Source organism: Seriola lalandi, unplaced genomic scaffold (assembly GCF_002814215.2).
Source record: "Seriola lalandi dorsalis isolate HSWRI2012SDOR001 ecotype SW California unplaced genomic scaffold, Sedor1 jcf7180002054901, whole genome shotgun sequence".
Classification (NCBI taxonomy): domain Eukaryota; kingdom Metazoa; phylum Chordata; class Actinopteri; order Carangiformes; family Carangidae; genus Seriola; species Seriola lalandi.
Genome location: NW_019525453.1, coordinates 7,025,265 through 7,046,760, shown reverse-complemented (window position 1 = coordinate 7,046,760; position 21,496 = coordinate 7,025,265). Strand labels below are relative to the sequence as shown.

Sequence of the window (21,496 nt, the reverse complement as noted above, 5' to 3'; positions counted from 1 at the left end):
AAAAAAAATCAATTAAGATTCTGAGAAAGGCACTTAATATTTTGTTTATTTACATTAAATCTAATAACAAAAACTCAGTGTGTTTCAATTAAAAACTGTCTCTGAACTGATGCGCACTACTCATGTCAAAATATTTCCTTCTCTGCATGACCCCCCCCCCCTTCATTTAAGCTGAACTGTACCTCTGTTAGGAGTGCCAGGAGGCTCTCTCTTCACATTTACATTGCGGGGAGTGTTGGCCTCACCGGGCTGGAGCTGGGTGGGTGACTGCAGTTTGAGCTGGGGGGAAGGGGAGTGGAGCTGGGGTGACGGCGACTGCAACTGTGGAAGAGACTGGGGCTGGGACAGGGGGGACTGGAGCTGAGGCACGGGGGACTGGAGCTGAGCTGGGGGCTGGGCCTGGGGTGCCGGAGATTGAAGTTGGGGGCCTGCTCCAGGGGTTGTTGAATCCTCACTGCCCTGTTTGGCCCCACTTGGGCCTCTCAGGCCAGGCAGCAGCTGGGTGAGGGGGTCCATGTCAACAGGGCCACCGGACATCTAATGGGGGGAAACGCAGAGTGAAGCAAAAACAAATGAAAAGGCATAGAGATTAGGAAGATGGTTATAAAGAGAGGATTGACGAATGGAATGAATGGTGTAAGAGCAAGAAAGAGTAAAGAATGAAGGAATAATGGGTAAGGAGAAAAGAGGGGCACATGATCAGTGAAAGAGAGATGGAGAGAGACAAAAGGTCAAAGGCCAGTCAGCTTCAAAGGCTGCAGCTGGTAGCTGAGCCTACAGTGGAGACAAAGTCCAAGAAAATAAACATTCAGCTTGATTTATAACGACTGTCAGGAGACTGCCAATGCAGGAACGAAGCTCAGGAGAAAAATTTCAGTCTTTAATTGTGTTATATTCTTTTTGACACTATTCTTGAATTTGACAGCAACAGTAGTATGCAGGCGTGTTTGGTGGACACATGTTATGGGTACTGGGTCATTACTGAGATGTGTATAAGAGACAGGTTTAGACTTTGGTCTCATGTCCTGTTTTCATTCCCCAGATGTGTCCAGGCTTCAAGAGCTCGGACTCCCCCCTAAGGCCTAAGTGATACCTTTACATCATAGCTAATAATTTAATTATCCTTTTCATTTAACGCTTGATTTAAGTACGTTAGCGATGTCTCCCATTCACTTTGTGATACAGCATGAAGAGGAAACATTTGCTATGGAATGAGAAAGACATTTCTGTGTAATTTGCTCCACCTCGGCTTGATCCTATCATCCTTGTGATTTACTGGCTCCATATCTGACAAAATTTGAACATATCATGAAATATTTTTATTTGAACTACAATTGTCTTATTAGGCTTTGCAGAGACTTTTAACCAGAGGATTTTGTTTCTGAGTGGGCGTCCATCTTTGTCATGTTTATGTGAAATAGTTCGGCTGCAAGCTTTTAAACTTTTAGAACCGACCTAGATCACTCTCAAGATGTAGTGGACAGAGTGATAATACTGCCTTGCTGTTAGAAGTTTGAATATGACCAAATCAATCTATCATAGCAAAGCACAACAGTTTTCCTTTTTTAGGCAAAAAAAACCTGTAAAAATCTATAAAATAAAATGTCTCCAGCTTCTCAAATTCAAGGATTTGCTGCTTTTCTTTCTCTTGCTACTAGTAATTGAAATATCTTTGCTTTTTGGTTGGCCAAAAAAGCAATTTCAAGACATCAGTATTAGCTCCAGGAAATTATAACAGGCATTCTTTTCTTTTACTATTTTCTAATGTTTTATAGACTGAATAATTTATACAATAGTTTAAAAACAAACAGCAGTGGAATCAAGTACAAAAGTAATTGTATTGACTGTCTATTCTAATCCTTTCTCTTCTGCTTTCCTTTACAATCTATTCAGTGCATTGTGCTATATAAATCTGAATATCTCATCTTGCACAAAAACATGTGCTGCAAGTATGAAAAGTTATTGAAATTTAGCATTCAATTCAATCTATTATAATGGCACTGAAGTAGTGCTGAAACTCTGGTAACCATGGCTAAAGCTGGCAGAGAGTGTGCCAATGATTTCTGGGAGCGAAGCTCCAACAATCAATTGTGGCTACTCACCCTCATGCAGCAGCTTCTTGGCGTGGGAGGGCTCTTTACCCTGCGGCTGAAAGAAAGCGTAGATACACTTCCTGACCAGGTCCTCCCAGCCATGCCGGCCTGTTGCTCGCAAAGCACTCGTTTCTATGGAGATGATCTTCCCTGGAAGTGAGCACCCCACACAGACACACACAGACACACACAAAGAAGATCAGTACGCACCGATTTCAACATCTGCACTGACCTCTACACATCCAGTGCTCACAGGTCTGTGACCCTGAAATGCTGTTTTTTTTTTCCCTCTGAACTTTTTTTTTTTTTAGTCTGGTTTTCAGTCCAATTCAGACATACTACCACAATACATGTGACCCTTGACCCCTTGTCAACAACACCACATATATCATCATTCATTGTACACATACATAGAATGTTTGTTTGTTGCTCTTTGTGTACTTACACACAACAACAATTTCCAGAAGACAGATAGAAAGATATGCAGCTAAAAACTAGCAGCAAAACTGACCTATGATAGGCAAACATAAACATGTGAAAACAGGTGAAAAAAATATATAACAAACAACAGTAACAAACAATGTCTTTATACAAATGCTTCTGTAAACTGTACAGAATACAGCAGTGCAAGGCTGCAGAGTGCAAATACAGCTGGAATAAATTCTAAATGGGTAACGTAATGATTTACTTTATACACATTAATTAGGTGGTGATGTGCAGTATACATATTTATAGTCCTCACTATCATATCAATATCATACCCTGTGTGTGCGTGTGTTACCTGTGGGGTCCTGCTTTGTGATGAAAGACTCACTGCTGACAGGCTGGGTGCGAGGTATCCGACAGGCAATACAGATCAGGCAGCTCTGCAGGTCTGATGAAAGAAAGAAAAGACACAAGCGGTGAGGTTTGTGTTTGTGTTTGTGTGTGTGTGTGTGTGTGTGTTTGTGTGTGTGGGGTACTGTCAGCCAATGGAAATAAGCCAAAGGGGCAAACAAAGAAAACACAGATATGGTGCTTGTGTCAGCCAATGTCATAACTCTCAAACATGAGAATGCACAGTGATGAAACTAGACAAGTGAACTCTGCTTGTCAACTCATGATCAAGTTGAACCTCGTCATCGAATTTACATAAAATACCGGATTTATATTTTTCTAAAATCCTCTCAGATACATACAGAACAGCAGAAGATACATGACAACCTGTCAAAACCCAAAAGTCTGACCATCATTTTGGTTTCTCTGTATAAACGAGCCAATCAAAACCTGGAGATGTGTTGAGTGAGCCGTCAATCACATCTGTGAGGCAAACAACAGACGCAGGGACTTAAAATCAACATTAAAAATAGAAAGAAGTAGGTGACAGTCAGCTCACTTCTATAAAACTGTGAATACAACTCTACAACCTCAAGGCCAGCTCTTGTAAAAATGACTGGAGCTCAACAGCACAGTAAATCTGCAATGCAGGAACTACATCACACGATTTTATCAAGACCATTGCACCAGCGGCTCCCAAATATGACATGTCCTCCCAAGAATCTGCTCAATGTCCAAACTGGTTAGATAGTGAGGAATGTGATGGTGGGACCTTGTTTTAAAACCTTGACTAAAAACTATGGAAGATTAAAAACTACTGATTACATTTTTTTTTAGAGAGGAAAACCAATTATTTTCTTAAATAAGATAAATTTCTGACATATCCCACATTTACTATCTACAGGATAAATAGATACAAATGTCGTAAGAGTACCTGAAAGAAAGATTAAACTTTTATTCTGAAATAATAGTGCCAGGGGTCAGGAGGATCCATGTACACTTTTCACAACGCACTGCTGGCAACTAAAATATCTCAGTAGCAGAGTCACACCCGGGTCTGCATGATTCCACGATCTTCTGTGACAGGCTCTAATCTTGGAGATCAACTCGAGCCACATCAGTTTGAATGACTGAGCCAACATGTGAAAAGACAAAAGAGCTGCACCAGTTTTAAATTAACCTCATGTGCGATGTTCAAAACAACAGCAAAACAGAGCTAAAGGCAAAATATGAAATAAAATAAAGGGGAAAAATACAGACAGACATATTATAATTATATCATAATCAGCTTTCCTTGCTGCCATCCTGAGTATATATTTAAACTGGCTTTAAAAAAAAAAAAAAAAAACATCTGTTGACTCTGTGTAGGAAAAGCTTGCAGACTGTGTTTGCATATACCATCTCCCTCCTCCTGCAAGGCCCGCGGCTGGGAAACGGTGAAACACTGCATGATCTCGTACTGCTGCCGAGCCTCCAGATTTTCTGAATCCGCCTCGTCCGGCGGCCTCTTCAGCATGCGACAGTTAAAGGTGTGGCTGTTCCTTCGGCCAGGTTCCTGTGGCCATGGCACACCGTTTACTGGACCAACAGAAAGAAAAAAAAAAAAGAAAACATATATAATATATATTGATGCGGAAAATCTACAAGAAACTGCCATAAGTTCCAGATCTGTTGCAAATTAAAATCAGGGGCTCCACCAGTCTAGTGGGCTGTAATGATCATCTGATTTGCATAACATCCTGCTGAATATGATCTGATCTGATGCTGGGCTGTTTTGATGCGTATTGCTCATGTCTGAAAGTTAATGTTTTCTGCTGCTAAGTGTGGTAAGTTTGTCAGAGAGAAGACAACGATTGTGGAACTGCAAGAGCACATTCATCCTGAAAGAAGGAAGCTGTGTGAGAGGAAATATTAGTTCAATCACTTCATGTTCTTAAGCTTAATAAAAAGATTGGTTAGATTTATGGTAAAAAAAATTTTACTTAACAAAAAAAAAACAACAACATATTGGTCTACTTAGAAAGCTTCTCAGTTTTTCCAGATCTGTCTCAAAACAGTTGCCAGCTGCCCATATAGCCACTGAACTAGTTTTGCTTGCTGTCATCATTCCTTCTGTTCATACTGACTATAAAGAGATTGTCTCTTGCAGTGATTTCAATACAGGTGATTGGGGACACGATCAGTTTTTGTTTTGTGCAAAAATACATTTCAGACTTTAGCAGAGTTAGCCAAATTCGCAAAACATGATTTCGGCCTTGTGAACGCAATATCTCCATAAAGGAATTTCTTTTAATTTGCTACAAACACTGACTTGGGCTCAAGGATAAACTGATTAGAATTTGGTTGTCAAAGGTCAAAGGTCAAGGTCATCAGACCTCACAAAATACTTTTTGCCATTAGCCACTTAGCCATTACTCAAAACTTAACACAGCAATTCTCTACTCTAGATAAACAGGGATATAACCTGTATTGAGTCTGAGTGGTGGAGGCAGACAACCGCGAGACTGTAACTCTAAAAACACTGCTATTGCTTTTACACCTGCTTTTTACAGACGTTACATTTCAGTCACAGTTTTCTCCACTGACCACTGCTTTACAAGAGAGCAGTGATAAATCAGAGGCAGCATCTGTTTGTGTGAATTTCCATTCCCTCTTTCCATATTTTGCGCCCCCTAAACTGAAACACCTAAAACACAAAGTATTTCATGAGCTCAAATGAGTAATTTTCCTCCGTTTCACCTGTGCGCAACCTCAATGTGTTTTGCTTTTTTCAGTACATAAGAGTAACATATTTGCAAATCCTTAGTAAGCAGCTTAAAAAAATATTACAACAAGATGCACTGAAGGACCCTCCTGTGAGAATAATATGTGTGTGGACAAGTTCACTAATAATGGCAAAAAATCCATTTGTTATCAAGTTTCTCTGCCAGAGTATATTTTGGAGAATGCAGAGCCGTTGTGGCTCCGAATTAAAAAGGATTAAAAAGATCAACAGAAAATACAACAGTTCAACCTTGTCGCCTACTGAACCCTGTTATCTTTCGTCCTCACACGACCCCCCTCTCCTCCTCCGTTTTCATTATAATCTCCTCTCAAGGTTGCAGCTAAAAATTAAAATAACATTATCACAGTGAAGAAAGTCATTGTTTCACTCCTCCCTCACTCCTCAAACTCACCCACACACACACACACACACACACACACACACGCGCGCTAGCATGCACACGCGCCGCCTCTCTGCTCTTACTCCACTCTTTCTCTCCTCTCCTAGCACATTTGCCAGCACTGTGTGGACCACTTACAACTGTGTTAATTCAAAATTTCCGTATTTCATCCTCCCACCTTTCTTCATAGCTCCTCAAACTTGCCTCAGCTTCAAACTTGCCTCGAGTTAATTATCTGTATTAAGGACTGTTTACTGATTTTGCTGCCAAAGCCCTTCTCCCGAGTTTTATTGCCTCCTTAATAGGTTTCATTGGCATGGAAACCGTCCAGTTTGAGGACGCTGAAAATATAATTACCAAATATCTTTAAAAAAATAATAGCTATTGGCATCTTATGCTAGGATATGTAGTATTACACAGCAGATTGCACACACTCCTCCTCCTCCTCCTCCTCAGTTAAAACCCACGGTCCTTGCTCACTCACCGAGGCTTTTGGGCAGCAGATTGCGTACAAATTCATTGTGGTCTCCCACGTGGAGGATGCTGTAGACACTTGAGGTCATCAGCTCCTCCTGGGTGTATCCGAGGTAACTCGTCACGTTCTCAGAGACAAAGACGATGCGGCCCTCCCGGTTGACGACAAAGAAAAACCCATCGAGGGCCTGGGTGAGCAGGAAAAGGAGCAAGAACAGAGGGAAGAGGAGGAGCAGAAGAAAATCAGATTATGTGTGTTGAGCTGGAGTAAAACACTCAGCAGTGGTGGTGGTGGTGGTGGTGGGGGAAGATATGCTGTGTTTGTATTATTCACCTCTAGCAGCATGGGCCCCAGTGCCTCTTTCTCCACCAGCCCCTGGCTACTGGAGGAGATGTCGCTCTTCTGCACCTCGTCATCTGGAGACAGAAGAGCTGCTTTCTCTGTCAGGAGGAAACAAACACACGTCAGCAATGTGGATACATATACAAAAGAAGTAGCCACAGTCTCTATGTACACCTTTAAATCATCTGAAAGTTTGAGACTTAAACCCCAAAGCCATCAACATATACACTCCGAAAAAGGTGTATATTTTCTGAATGTTTTTCCATATATACTGTATATGTACTGAGAATACATTACGATGTAAATGAATTCTTAAAGTCTGTGGATAAAACGTGATTATGAGATATGATCAGCATAAAGAAATCACATTCTGATAAATATTTGACAGTGGTGGCAGAGGTGATGTAGGTGGGTAGATACACAGTTCATTTTCATTTATTTGAATTTTATTAGTTTGAGAAAAAAAAGAAAAAAAAAAAGATTCTTTCAGTGTAATAAAAACCTATAATTAATTTTGTTCAAATTATTAATTAAAAACCCGAGTGTGCAAACTTCTTCACAGCACAGATCATGGTTTAACTTCTCACGGTTAACCATGTGCTTTGTGTGTCTGCGTCTGTGTGTGTGTGTGTGTGTGTGTGTGTGTATCTGCGTCTGTGTGTGTGTGTGTGTGTTCGTTCACCCTGCTCACGCCGTTTGATCTGCTGGATTTGGTCCACGGTGCTCTTGAGGATGTGGCACTTGTCGGGCTTGACACTGAGACTGGCGATGTCGCCCATGTTGGACGACAGCAGCTCAGCCAGCTCCTCGATGTAGCGGCACTCCAGCTCCCGTCTCCGCTTCTCCAGGCTGCAGCAACAGACACACACATGGACGTAACATGAGTTTCAAACACGAGATCACTCGCATTTGGTCCTTTTTTCAAACATACACACTTGAAGTGACTTGTAATTCAAAATGTTAGGGCTGCAACCAACCAGTAATTTATTCATTATCAATTTTTTTGCTGTTTGGGCTATAAAGCAACAGAAAACAATGAAAAAAAACTCATTATATTTTTCCAGAATCCAAGGTAATTCAACACAAATAATTCAAATTGTGTGGTTTTTTTCTTTAGTTCAGTTCAGAAGTTCAGTTATTCAATTTAATAGAATGCAAAACAGAGGAAAGCTGCAAATCTTCACATTTGAAAAGCTGAAATAATCAAATATTTGGCATTTTTGCTTTGCGATCGACTTAAATTACGTGATTATTAAAATAATTGCAGATTAATTTTCTGTCCATTATTTCTTTCAGCTGTTTTAACCTCAAAACTACTTGAAATAACAACGCTTGATTACGGAGAAGGCGGAATCAATAAGAGTAGGAACACCATGAAATTAAAAGTGCAATGCAAATGAATAAAGCAAAAAAAATAAAAATAAGATAACTTTTATAAATCAGTTACTCAAATGTATTTGTTGGCAAAAATCATCATTTGATATATAGAACATATATGTTTGATGAAATGTTTTCAAATATTCTGTTTGGGGATTTCTTTAGATCACACATTCTGAATAAGCCAACACTGAAAACTGTAGTTGTCAATATGGGCAAAATACAGCGCGTTCGCTCAGTAATTAACTTGTCAAACTGTCGGCTGTGAGTGACAGGAACAGAAGGGAAGAAAACCGAGGAAAATGGGAAGCTGCTGAGAGACCAGGAGGATGTGCTCAGACAAGAATAACCTTAATAATTCACGTTGTACAGGAGATCCTGCTGAGAGGAAGAAGGGGGGGTAGGAGGGGGCACACGAGGGGGAAATTGCCAAGAGCTAGATGGGTGAGATAGAAAGATATGGAGAGAAAAGGTGGTGAAGAAAGAGTAGGACTGACTCTAAGTGGTTTGTGGTTCTCTTGAATCATTAGTCAATCAATAAATCAAGTAAGTTTTACTGGATCTGGCTTCATATACTGAATATTTTCTTGTTTTTTTTATTCTCCTGTGAAAGTAAATTGAATATCTTTGTGTGTTGGACCGTTGGTCACACAGCTCGAATGAACCTGAGGTTAGAGAGTTTAAAAAATCTGATAATGAAACGTCAGAAAATAGTCATTTTTTAGCATAAACATAAGAATAACAAACATTTTTTGAGTGAGACAAGACTTGCAGGTTCAAAAAGGGAACAACCGAAAATTGTTTTTCTCAAACAACAGGTGGTTTGAATTATTATTTTCTTGTTGTGAAATGTAAAAGTAACATCACAACATACAGTTTTAGTGCAGTGGTTTTTTCACCCAGCAGCACTGACTGCCTGTTATTTGCTTTCATAATATGTAAGTGTAAAAGTTACCATATATTTGTAAGTTCAACACTGGTACAAAATAAATGAAATCAGTCTTAAACTCAAGCCTCCTCAGAGTCTTTGCACAGTCTTGTGTTTACCCTTATTCTCCAGTTGCAATAATATACTTCCAGACCGACGAGTTACAGCAAGGTATGTGGTAAACATGAAAAAAGTGTGTGTGTGTGTGTGTGTGTGTGTGTGTGTGTGTGTGTGTGAGATGACAACAGCAAAAGTAGGTCAGTGCATTGGCCAGCCAGAACACACAGGCGTGGTGACCGAGGAAGGGAGGGAGGGAGGGGTGAGGAGGGGGAGGACGCTGCTGTGTGAATGCGCAGGTCAGTGCCTGTGTGTAGTTGCTGTAGAAATACTAGCTGGGCTATTACATCAGCTTACATCAGCTATTGGGCCTTATATACTCTCTCTCTCTCTCTCACACACACACACACACACACACGCACACACACACAGAGCACATTCAAGCTTTAACCCCTACATGTCCCAGCTTAAACCTTACCCTAACCTGCAGCTGTATCTAACCTTAACCATGTCTCATCATGTGACAGAAATCAGCTTCTCCTTCTCCTCATTCATTCGTCCTACAGATATAAAAGGCTTCACACACACACACACAGAGCAGCTCTCAAGAGTTTTCACTGTGTTCAAAGTACAAGTGACTGATGCCTCTGTGAGCCTCAGGTCCCCAACAACACAGTGTTGTCACTCATAAAGCTGCTCGGCTCGTGCTCTGTAGAAGGGTTAAGTGGCCATTGATGAGGCCAAATGATGGTTAGGAGAAACTGAATCTGACTCACAACACTTTATTGATCCAGAGGGGGAAGTTAGGTTGAGTTACAGTTGCTCCTCAGGAAAGAATAGAGATTATGAAGAAGGTTATAAAAATTAAAATAAAGATGAATGTATACACAAAAATATAAAAATGTCTTTATATTATAATGTATAAAATAAAAATATTGAATTATGTAAACAAATATGTAAGGATATGAGTTTTAAAATTCCACTTGTCACTTGTATGTGTAAATAAATAAATTATGATGTGATGTCTGCTAACCGGTGTGAGATTAAGTATTAAAATAAAAATTCCTTTTTTTTTGTTGGAGTGTTTAAACCAGCCCATCATTCTTGTTGTTAACAACAGCTTCTCTCACTTATCACACATTTAAATATGTCACCAGTCTTTTTCTTTCTCTGTTGATGCCTTTAATGTCAGAGAGAGAGAGAGAGAGAGAGAGAGAGAGAGAGAGAGAGAGAGAGAGAGAGAGAGAGAGAGAGAGAGAAACTAAACAGAGAAAGTGAGTTACGGATTCGATAGGAGGTTCACTGGCTGCAGATCTTAACAAATCTGGGCATTTCACCAACTTGGAACAGGATCCAAAATGGAACCAACTATCAGAACTCATCCCCAGTGAGGCGTACCTACTACGACTTGACCAGTGCAGCAATCAGCCGAGGGAAATATTCTATTGTTTACATCATTTGACAGCAAGGTGATTTCAATTACAGTGTTGGTTCAATAATCTGTCAGCGCTCATCCCTCAAGGTCAACAACACTGTATTATCTGCTTCATAAAGAACAGACAGGACGTTTTAATATACAGGATTCATTCTCAGATTTCAAAAGTTGCTCCCCAGGTTGAGATTTAAATTATCTACACACATTATGCATTTATTTTAGATTTTTTTTCTTTTCACACAAATGCTACATGTCCCACTATTGACAGCTTTAGAGACAATAGGCACCTGGGCGCAGACATGCGTAGGGGCCCCCACCCTCCCACATAAGAGCAAGAGCCACAGCTTCAAAGAGTCTTTTACTTTTTCTTTGTGGTCATTTTGTGTCTTTTTGTGGTGATTTTCTGTCTCTTTGTTGTCATTTTGTTTCTCTTTGTGGTTGTTTTTAATCTCTTTGTAGCAATTTGACAGACTTCCCAACAAGAACTGTTAACAGTGACTTCAAACTGAGGTTCTGACCCAGGGGTCTTCCTGACCCCTTAGGCCCCTGGACCTGTGTCCAGAGGGTGCCTTCAGTGATATGTCCATTAATATCAATCTATGTTCCTCTTTTTGTTTTGTGCCACTGACCAAACAAAAAAACTGTAGTTGGGTCTTTACCTTTGCCCCGATGTGTCGCATGGTGAGCCCTTCCTCTTGCGTGACTCCGGCGTGGCAGGGTCCAGGGGGCTTTCCCCTACTGCACTCATTTTCAGCTTCAACTGACCTATGGAGGAGGTTCACATGGTAAAGAGAAAGGTCAGTAACAAAATAAGTGCAATCATTATGGTAAACGCCAACGCTCAACTATTCATTCTTTTTTTCTTCCAATGAGCCAGAACGAGTAGTTCTTAGTACTTGGAAGTTTTTTCGAAACCCTAAAACACACTTGTTGGACGTGTCATCCACCACCAAGATGTTGACAATAAGAGCCCGGATCTTCTTTTGTTCAGGATAATTCCTGTTATTTCAAGTGAAAAATCAAGAATATTCTCTGAGTAGATTTAATGAAACAGCAGACACATGGTTGGCAGACCATCATCAGCTCTGTAACAGCTGTTACTGCCATACGCTAATTATATTTGCATTTTATTCTGGCATAATGCCCGTGGTAAGGTTCACAAAATGCACAGCTTACATGAACTGCAGTTTAAGGTCACAGTTCTGTATGTTTTCACTATAGCAGAACAAAAACAGAAAAGCAAAAGATAATGCTGTTAACATGGCACGTGCAACAACAGGGTGAGAGGCACAAACATTTACATATGGGCTAAATTCCTCAAAAATAAACACAGCAACAAATAAGCATCCACATAAATACATAAAAAAATAACATAAATAAATATGTCAGCAATGCTGAAAAATTTAGAACTCAACTTTGACTTTATATTCTCTCATTCAATATATTTTTTATACCTACAAAGTGGTGCAATACAGCACCTGAAGTAATAAAAAACAAAGATACTGTAGCTACTGCCTTAAATGAATGACATGTACAATATGTAGCCAATGAAGCTAACTTGTCTAGTTCAATCCACTGAAGAAAAGCACACTTTTGATCTAGTTAACATTAGAATATGAATTTAAATTTATTTATATATACGTGGTATTTAAATTTTCTTGGTATTTGGATGAGAACATAGCTAAAAGCGATGCACAGCCTGTGACATTACAGCAACGCTGCAACAGGCGCTTCGTCTGATCCTGGTTCAGTTTGTGCTGTTGCTGTGTTGGTTTTGCTGCATTATATTGAAAAGCCTCCCTAATATTTTGTCTTGTACGTCTGTGACTTCTCTCTGTCTGCCTTTATGGACTCGTGCCTGTTCTTCATCTGCTAAGTCTACAGTCTGCATTTCTCATTCACTCACTCCTGCAGGGGGGGTAACCATGGCAACAGGAAACGCTGCAACATTCGATGAAGCACTCAAATGCTGTATAGGGGACGGTTGAAGCCTGCCTGCAGGATCCATTAAGCCAAATATTAAAGTTAAAACCTTTTTAATGGTATCACAAAATGGATCTAAGACCAATAAAAACACATGAAGTTGCAAAATATATATAAATATATAATATATATAAAAATATATATTTCTGTCCTAACACAGCAAATATGTTTTATGCAGGTTAAGCTCAAGACTCTTTAAGACCTCTTTAATACTATATATAATGCAATTTTATACCTGTCTCCAACAAACAGTAAGGATGATAAGGCCTGGAATTATTTCGTTTTTTTTTTTTTTTTTTTGAGGAAACCGAAGTCAATGCTTCTGAGGACTTTGGCTATTTCAAATTGCAAACCATAAGTCACCAGTATTACAAGAAAACATTGAGGCAAAGGATGTGCGTTTCTCTCATGTTTAGAGACAGAAAGGGTAAAGGTTTTTTTTTTCTTAACTAATCTCTTAATTTGCCTTTTGACAAAAAGAAGCTTCTGAAAAACATTAATTAGTTTGAAGGTCTTTAATTTCCTCTTGGGAACTGTACACATTAGGGATGTCCACTAAAAGATTAAATGTTGCTACCCTCACAAGTCTGCACCAGAAATACTTCAGTTAAACTCATTATTAAAATTGTATTCATTTCCAACTGTTGCATCCGAGATGTAACCAGGCCGATCATAACTGCAGCCCCCGTCTACCCGTGCCAACACCTGGATGGTGTAAGCAAGCAAGGTGGAAAGTGGGACAGATGACATCTAGTAAAACCAGCATGGGTTGGCAGTCGAATTGTCTAAATGTAAATGTCAGTTTAATCGACAGGGAACTTAATTCTTAGGAACAACCCTAGAACACATCCTGACTAGGAAGTAAAAATGCACGCAAGGAGTGGATGGATGGACTACAGTCTCTCAAACTATAAAACCACATCTGTTACTGTAGCATCTGAATAAAAATCTGCAAAGCACAAACATACACACAAAATACAGAAACGCACAACAAAACGTTTTAAATCCAAAAAAAACAAGCCGCCATTGTTAGAGTGTTGGGTGCCGCTGCAGGGCCATGGTGCTCACACTACGCTAATCCTTCCTGACTGGCCTTGTTTACATTTCACCCCAAATCACCCCTGTCCTCCTTGGCCCTCTTTGTGTTGCTAACACGCAGCACTTAAAAAAAGATACATCTGACACAGTGAGAAATGTGCAGCCTTGTGTTGAGTGTGGAAATAAAGTCATAATCAGCAACATTTTCATTAAATCAATGCTTGTTTTCAAACAATACGTAACTACAAAAACACAATTCCAGTGTAAAATTACTTCCCTTTAATAGGGCTTGTTATCATTTGTCAATAAAATATCTGAGTTTTGGTTGTGATACCAAACCATACCTCTTCTGAAGCGTGTTCGAATGTCTTGTTTTGTCCAACCAACAGTCAAAAACCCAAAGTTCTTCAGTTTAATATCAGAGGACACAGACACCGGCAAATATTAACATTTGAGAAACTGGAACTGGTCATTTTTTGTCTCTTTTGCTTAAAAAAATTATTTATTTTCTGTCAGTCATGTAATTGATTCATTGACGAATCGTTTCAGCTCTAATGAGAAGTAACAACACTTGTAAACAGAAGAGAGAGGCTCCATCTTCCCGCAATGACCTTGCTGTCCCTAATGCTGTTCATTTGTGATTGCTGACGAACCCAAATTACATCTGTATATTTCTGGCAATAAGTCAACACAGGTGCAATTTACTGACAGCAAGAGACCATAAGATGCTATAGTGATATTTGATGAGGTTTTCAGAAACATCAAAATGAATCCACTGGATATTCTGCACCCTGTGTGACCCCATATAGATGATTTTATTTATCTAAGTTGTAACACACGAACATGCTCTAGCTGTGCATTCACACCCTGAAAACAATTCATTTTCCTATAGAGGGAAGCCTGGTGCGTTTGGTCGATAAGCTTGTGCACAACAAGCCGTCTACGGCCATCATTGTGTTTGTGGTCCTTCCTGTTTCTATACCACTTTAATCATGTTTCATGAGCAGCAGTTCCTCCCACCTGGTAAGCGTTAATGATTAAGGCTACCACATGCCAGCTTTTCCTACACATCACAACAACGCACTTGACAGAATGACCTCAATGAACTATAACTGAAGTCTACGACATGGATCCGGATGGATACAGACACTTTAACCCAGATACTGACAGTGTAAACAGTCAGCAGGTAATTCACTCTACTACACAGGCTAAACGTGAGGTAATTTTTCAGCTCACGTTCAAACACCTTTGCTTCAATATCCATGGTCAAAACACAAACATTTAAAGGTATTCAGGTTAATGTATACGACAAAGTAAAGCATCAAACCCTCATATTTAAGAAACTACAACCAACAAAGGCATTTTTGTTTGAAAAATCGAATAGTTGCCGATTATTGTTGTGTCAGTAGACTAATAATCAACTTATCACTGCAGCTCAACACAACCATGTATTTATTTTAGACCCAATGTCGCCTCACACACCGTTTCTTTTTCTGTGTGTAAATGTATGAACCAAATTATTGAGGGAATCCTTTTGTTGTGCCCCGCTATGTTTATTATGTAAAAGTATTGATTATGATTGATTGTATGTGCAGTGATGCAACAGTCGTGCTGCCCTTAGTAGAGTTACAGTGACTTGACTGTTGTGTAACACTTTTTTTTTTTTTTAACTATTTCTGAAAATAAAACCTATATTCACTTAATTTGCTGCCTTTGACTCCTTCTCTCGTGAGCTCTCATTCAAACAGTCTTTCAAATCGTGTGTGTGTGTGTGTGTGTGTAGCTGTAGGTGCAGCTCCTTAAAGTTCAAAAAGGAAATATAACCATTTCATTAATAGCTAAGATTGCTATATTCAACTGCTGTTATTATCATTGTTTTAACTTCTGCTGCATCATGTCTTGCTTGTTTTCTTCAATCAGTCTCCATAACTGAGACTGGACACCGCATTTATTGCCTGTAAAACAAGAAGTGCTTAGGTTTCAGTGAAAGCTGAGACTAAGGTAAAGGTATAGTTTCATTTTCAAATATTTATTTAGTTTTAAAAAGGTACCTATTACTGTGTTCAACATATACTATAAATCTACTGTACACATTGTCATGAGTTTAAAGGAATGAAACGTCGGATGACTGAGCTAACTTTACTGTGACACAGAGCAGCTAGAAACCAAAACATGCTGTGAACCATCAGGGTGTAATATATTTATGCTTCCAGCTCCAATTCTTCACTCATGGTCGTCTGTGAATAATTTGGCTAAATGTATTTATTACTATCTGCCTGCAGTCTCTCAAATAACACTGTTAGAATGAGAGCCTCGTTGTTCTCTGTTCTGCTCCATTAATTTGCTGAGGTAAGTTAATGTTGATGTACCACTGTTGATACTATCAAGACTCCAAGAAGACTTCCTAAATGCGCTTCCCATGGAATTAAATGCCAATGCAGAACGTAAATGAGGCTTCAATGTGAAGTCTGAATTAGGCTTTTACTGTGAAATGTCGTCAGAAAACATTGACAAATAACAAACAAATAAACTCTGCAGGAGCTTTTAAGTTGTTCAGTTTTAGCTACTAAGGAAAAACTTAAAAATAAGGAGGTGAGGTGGTGAGATTATGAGGCAGAGAAGCCGTACAGGAAAACTTCAAACATCCATCATCTAATAGAGACGGCCTTTCCATGAAGTACATGACCTGTCAACACACAGGAGACAGCAGTGTGTACACAACACCAGTGATCTAGACCTGGTGAGTCCTCATGGTAAAGTGAACTGAATGAGTACAGCAGCATTTTTATTTTTTCCTTTTTTGTATTTGTTTACATGGAGCAGTTCAGCGTTATGATTAATAATCACGCACTAGAGGGACGCGAGCACCTGCTCTGCAATAACTGTTAAATTGATTTTTAAAAATATCAATATCCTTTTAGTAAACAATTTACACCGAGTAAAGTGTGAACCTTCACATATGCATGAGCAATTACTTGAGCAGCTCATTTACAAACAAGCATAAATAGGTCTATCCACTGGGCTGGAGTCCTTACAGCCAAATGACTTTCTACTACTACAACAACAACTACTAAAACTACTGCTGCTACTCTAAAGGGGCAGCAACATTGGTCAAGTTATTTTTATTCTAAAAGCTACTTCACAACTCAAGAGCCAAATTAGCGGTAAAACCTGAATCCACTGGCTCTGCGATGAAAGGGCCACATCCATGACAGGACATTAAAATGTTCAAATAATCCATTTTAACCCCTTCTTTTCCCATCTCTCTCTCATCCACACACATACAAAACAGCAGCACAGGCAGCAGAGCATGCATGTACTGTATGCTTCCAGCCAGGTAGTGAGGTAAAAACATGAAGCTCAATAAACTAAGATTAAAATAAAAGAATAAAAGAATAAAATAAATCTCTGCTGTCCTTAATTGATCCTAATGCATGACCATTCAAAAAGGTACGTACATAACTCACAGCAGTGCTTAACAGATGACAGCTTGCTCTAACACCCGGGCTGTTTTACATGTGACTGAAACAGGCATAATTAGAAGTGTCACAGCTGCAGTGAGAACAGAGCCTCAGTCACACTTTCACACATACCAGCCTTGCAGTAAACAAAAAAGAAAAAAGGGGGGAGAGAAAAAAAAAAATGTGCAGAAGAAAAACAACCGCCAGTCTAATCCACACACATACACACACACACACACACCTGTAGACCAGGTCAGCCTCCTTTTGCACCTTCTGACCTCAACCCCCCCTCCCTCTCTCTCTCTCTCTATGTGACGTATGGTAGAGGGTCAAGCCTTCAGTCGCCAAAGAGGAAGAAGAAAAAGCAGCAGTAGCGGTAGCAGCAGCAGCAGCAGCAGCAGCAGCGACAGCGCAGCAGAAAAAGCCCTCTGAGAAATACAGTCCACTGCCTCCACAGGCTCTCCATTACAACCACCGCCGTCTCAGTATCTTTAGGTTTGTCTTTTTTCCTCTCAAAGTGTCCTCCTCCTTTGGTTTCTCATTTCACTAGCTGTACAGATCACTTCTCTCTCTCTCTCTCTCTCTCTCACACACACACACACACACACGCGCACGCACATACACACACATACTTAACGGCAGCAATGTATGGCTTGCAGGAGGGGGGTGGGGGGGTGAGGAAGAGACCACCAGGTAGAGAGTGGGGAGTGAAGAATGTAGATTACCAGGGGAGAGAGAGAGAGAGTGTAAGAGAGAGAGAGAGAGAGAGAGAGAGAGAGAGAGAGAGAGAGAGAGAGGGGACGGGAGACAAGAGAGCAAGACTGACAGTAACACAAATTCATTATTCCTAACATATATACAACCTTTCACCAGATCCTGTTTTATTATGTAGGCTCCTTTGAGAATCTATAGCAGCTGTTTACACCATATCTTTACTTTTCTACAAATCTACCATAGACAACAATATAAATACAAATCTTTTGTAAATCCCAGTAAATACGAGCTTGTAACATCTTATACTGTGTCATCATGAAGACATGCAGGCTATTTGAACTCACGCCAGGGTTAGGGTTAGGCATTAGGCTCATAGATACAATCCAACAACTGTTTTATAAATTGATTAATTAAATGAAATAAACAAACAAAACATACTGACAGCATACAGGAATGTGTTTTCCACTATGCTTGTAAACACTGGCCCACTCCTGGCCCAAGGTTGAAGCTCGGGCTGCAACATTTAGTCAATTATTCCATTAGTCAATCTACAGAAAATCAAATTGATCAAATAATCCTTTCAGTTAATTTTCAAAAATACCAAACGCGTGCTGGTTCCAGATTCCTATATGTGAAGATTTTATGTCATGATAGTAAAGAGCTGAATATATTTGGATTTTAAACTGAAATCAAAACAACTTAGATTCAACTAGGGCTGAAGCTAAGGGCTGTTCTGCACATTATTTTCTAACTACTGACCCCTGAGCTACAGTTTATCTTGTTTTGCATCTTCATCACCTGTCAGCAGGGAGGAAATGTAAAGATGTGGGGTTTCTTCAATAACTTCAATTCTCCAGGTCCTGATGAACATTTACACTGAACAAATTGTTTGGTGACAAGTCCAAAAAAAAAAAAAAAAAAAAACCTCCTCTGAGAATTTATCACTTTTCATGTCTTTCTTTGCCTCAAACATTTCTCTCTAAATTACATAAATTTCAATGAACCCTGGAGAGTTGAGTACTCACCGGATAAAAAAATAAACATGATATAAGAGAATTTTGTTCATAATCTCAACTAAATGAGTAGTTATTGCCATAGTTGCTAATGAAATGCTAAAACATTGACATTATAACAAAAATGCAGCAACAATTATTTTCTACATGATCACCACACTGCTCCTGCATACAGTGTGGCCACCCCTCTCTGCTTCACTGACTTGGTACAGCCCATGAGAAGCTGCTCAGTCACTGTTGCTAAGGCCCACCCTCGTGAATATAGGACATGACCAGAGAATGTTTACAGCCTCAGTCAAACAGGGCGACAGTGCACCCACTCCTGGATCACATTCATATGTGCTGTGTTAAACATATGGACAAGTGAAATTTTGTATTAATTACTATTGTCAGTGTTCAGCTTCACTTCAGTCGAGACTCAACTGAGCAGCAACCCTGTGCTTCTGTGAAGACACATCAGGCTGAGATTTCTTCCCTCGTCTGTCTGCATGTGGCTTCCACGCAAGGTCAGGTTCAGGGTCAGTCCTCTCATAATTCAATTAATAAACAAACTCTGCCATAAATCAGTTAATAAACCAATACAGGCAGACATCTACCTAATCGTGTCACCAAACTCAAACTTTTTTCAACAAATCAAGCAAGTAACTGCTACAAAATCTTTACCAAAATACTGTCTGGTCATTGTCAGTGTCGGATCTTCAACCGAAAACAGGAAGTGATGTGTTTTAACATCCACCTTCGTTTTGAGCTTTAATTTGCTTAATTTTAGAGCTTGCTGCAATATTGCTTTTCCAAAACAAAAATATTACTCTGTCTGCAGGCATAATTTAATGTGACAAAATGTATCACATTACATATGAAGAGGGCTCCCTCTGAGAGACTGGAGAGTTCTGGCTGGTGTCTCAATAATGAACAGGATTTCCAACTTCCAACTCCAACAAAAGATTGAACTTTTACACCATGGTTGCAGAGAGAAATCACAGAGATGGGGTTAAAATTTGCATTTGTACACATTTTACAGAAAAGAAACACAACATCCACATGACAAGAACATACAGGACAAACTGTGTGTTTATCATCAACATCAAAGACAGGTTTCTGCTGCCTTGCGATGGCCAACAACGTTTTTCTGAATCAACATATGCAGAGTTTCACAGATTTGCCACCTTCACACAACAAAATCCCATGCTGCTGTGTGTACGTTTATAGAGAGAGGTGCTCTTATCTGGTGAACTACACTAATTTATCAGTGGTGCCGCTCCATAAAGAACAAAGAATACAATTACAAAACTAATTGAAGTTATATAATCACTAAATCCACCAAGAAATACTTTGAAAGCACTTATTTTGTGTGGAATGTCACCTCCTTTGCTTAATTAATCTCAGCCATATTTAGAGACACCTAATCCCTTATATGAGTCACTTTATTTGTTATACATCGAACTCACCTAAAATGTGTCTAAGAGATTGTTTGGAATGAATCCAGTCAGGGCAGACCGACCTGAAAAGTCTACAGGCAACAGCAATACAACACTGACAAAAGGTGAAAGTATTTTAAACACTTTCATTGCTCATGAAACTGACAGTTATTGTCCTGGTTACTCGATTAGTTACATCAGGTTATAAAAAGTCAAAAAAGAGAAAATTCATCACAGGTTCCAATATGTAATCTTCAAATGTCAAATTGTTTTGTCCAACCAACCAACAAAAATGTATTTAATTTACTGTCATAGAGGAAAACCAGCAAATATTCACATTTAAGAAGTTGGATCCCATGGTTTTTTTTTTTGCTCTCTTTTGTTGTCTTGCTTACAAGATGACTAATCAAGCTCTTTACATGATCTTTACTAAAATGAAACAAGTTTAAAGCCTCTAAAAATAATTTTCATAGTGTAAATTACAACTACTACCGGTGGTAACAGCAAATGTGGTTTAAAACTACAGGTCACAGATTTTCCGGGGCAGCAAAACAAACTGTTGTCATTTTAATACAGAAGTCAGACAATAACCAGCCTTTTTTCTATCATTCTGTGAGCAACAGTGATCTGATTTTACGCTGCACACGGCATGAGTCCGCCAACAGTATGGCTCTGTGAAAGGAGTTGGTTACCTGGTTGAGAAGTCGGAGGTGTACAGCCTGTCGCCTGCAGCTCTTCATCTAACAGCTCACTTCTTGTTGCATTGTTTTCTGCGATATTTCAAACTGATCCACTGTCAAAAAAACTTGTTGTGTAAATGCATTTTTGATGAACGACAGCGGTAAGCTCACTGACAAACACATTGCATTTCCTGTGACTACTTCATAATAAAAGTTGACTTTTGGTTCACCAGTTAGATGCTTTTAATGTGAAGCTGCAGCAGTAGGAAATATTTGTTCTGCATTAGCAGCACAGACATGTAAATATTGCAATACTTTTCATTAGTGGCTCAATCACCATTGTGTTACCTCATTCAGCAATAGATAACGACTTTAGAAAAATCTAGAAAATCTTCCAGATTGCCACTTTAAACATTCAAAGACACTGTTGTGGTCCTTTAAGAGTCCCCTGCTTCTCAACTGAATACCCTGGTAAGTCCCAGTCCATTGTTTCCCACCATCT

At 39.4% G+C, this 21,496-nt stretch overlaps 1 protein-coding gene across 2 annotated transcripts in view; it reads right to left on the bottom strand.

Moving 5' to 3' along the window:
- The window catches only part of ncoa1 (nuclear receptor coactivator 1), a 51,733-nt gene that overhangs the window by 11,611 nt on the left and 18,626 nt on the right, over positions 1-21,496 (bottom strand). For both annotated transcript variants that reach the window (XM_023429920.2, XM_087180384.1), the window contains exons 3-9: positions 11,347-11,452; positions 7,573-7,739; positions 6,882-6,988; positions 6,558-6,735; positions 4,308-4,487; positions 2,875-2,967; positions 2,103-2,243 (exon numbers count right to left, since the gene is read on the bottom strand). In XM_023429920.2, the coding sequence (XP_023285688.1) occupies positions 2,103-2,243; positions 2,875-2,967; positions 4,308-4,487; positions 6,558-6,735; positions 6,882-6,988; positions 7,573-7,739; positions 11,347-11,435 (955 nt within the window). In that variant the 5' untranslated portion in view covers positions 11,436-11,452. The remainder of the gene's footprint in view (positions 1-2,102; positions 2,244-2,874; positions 2,968-4,307; positions 4,488-6,557; positions 6,736-6,881; positions 6,989-7,572; positions 7,740-11,346; positions 11,453-21,496) is intronic.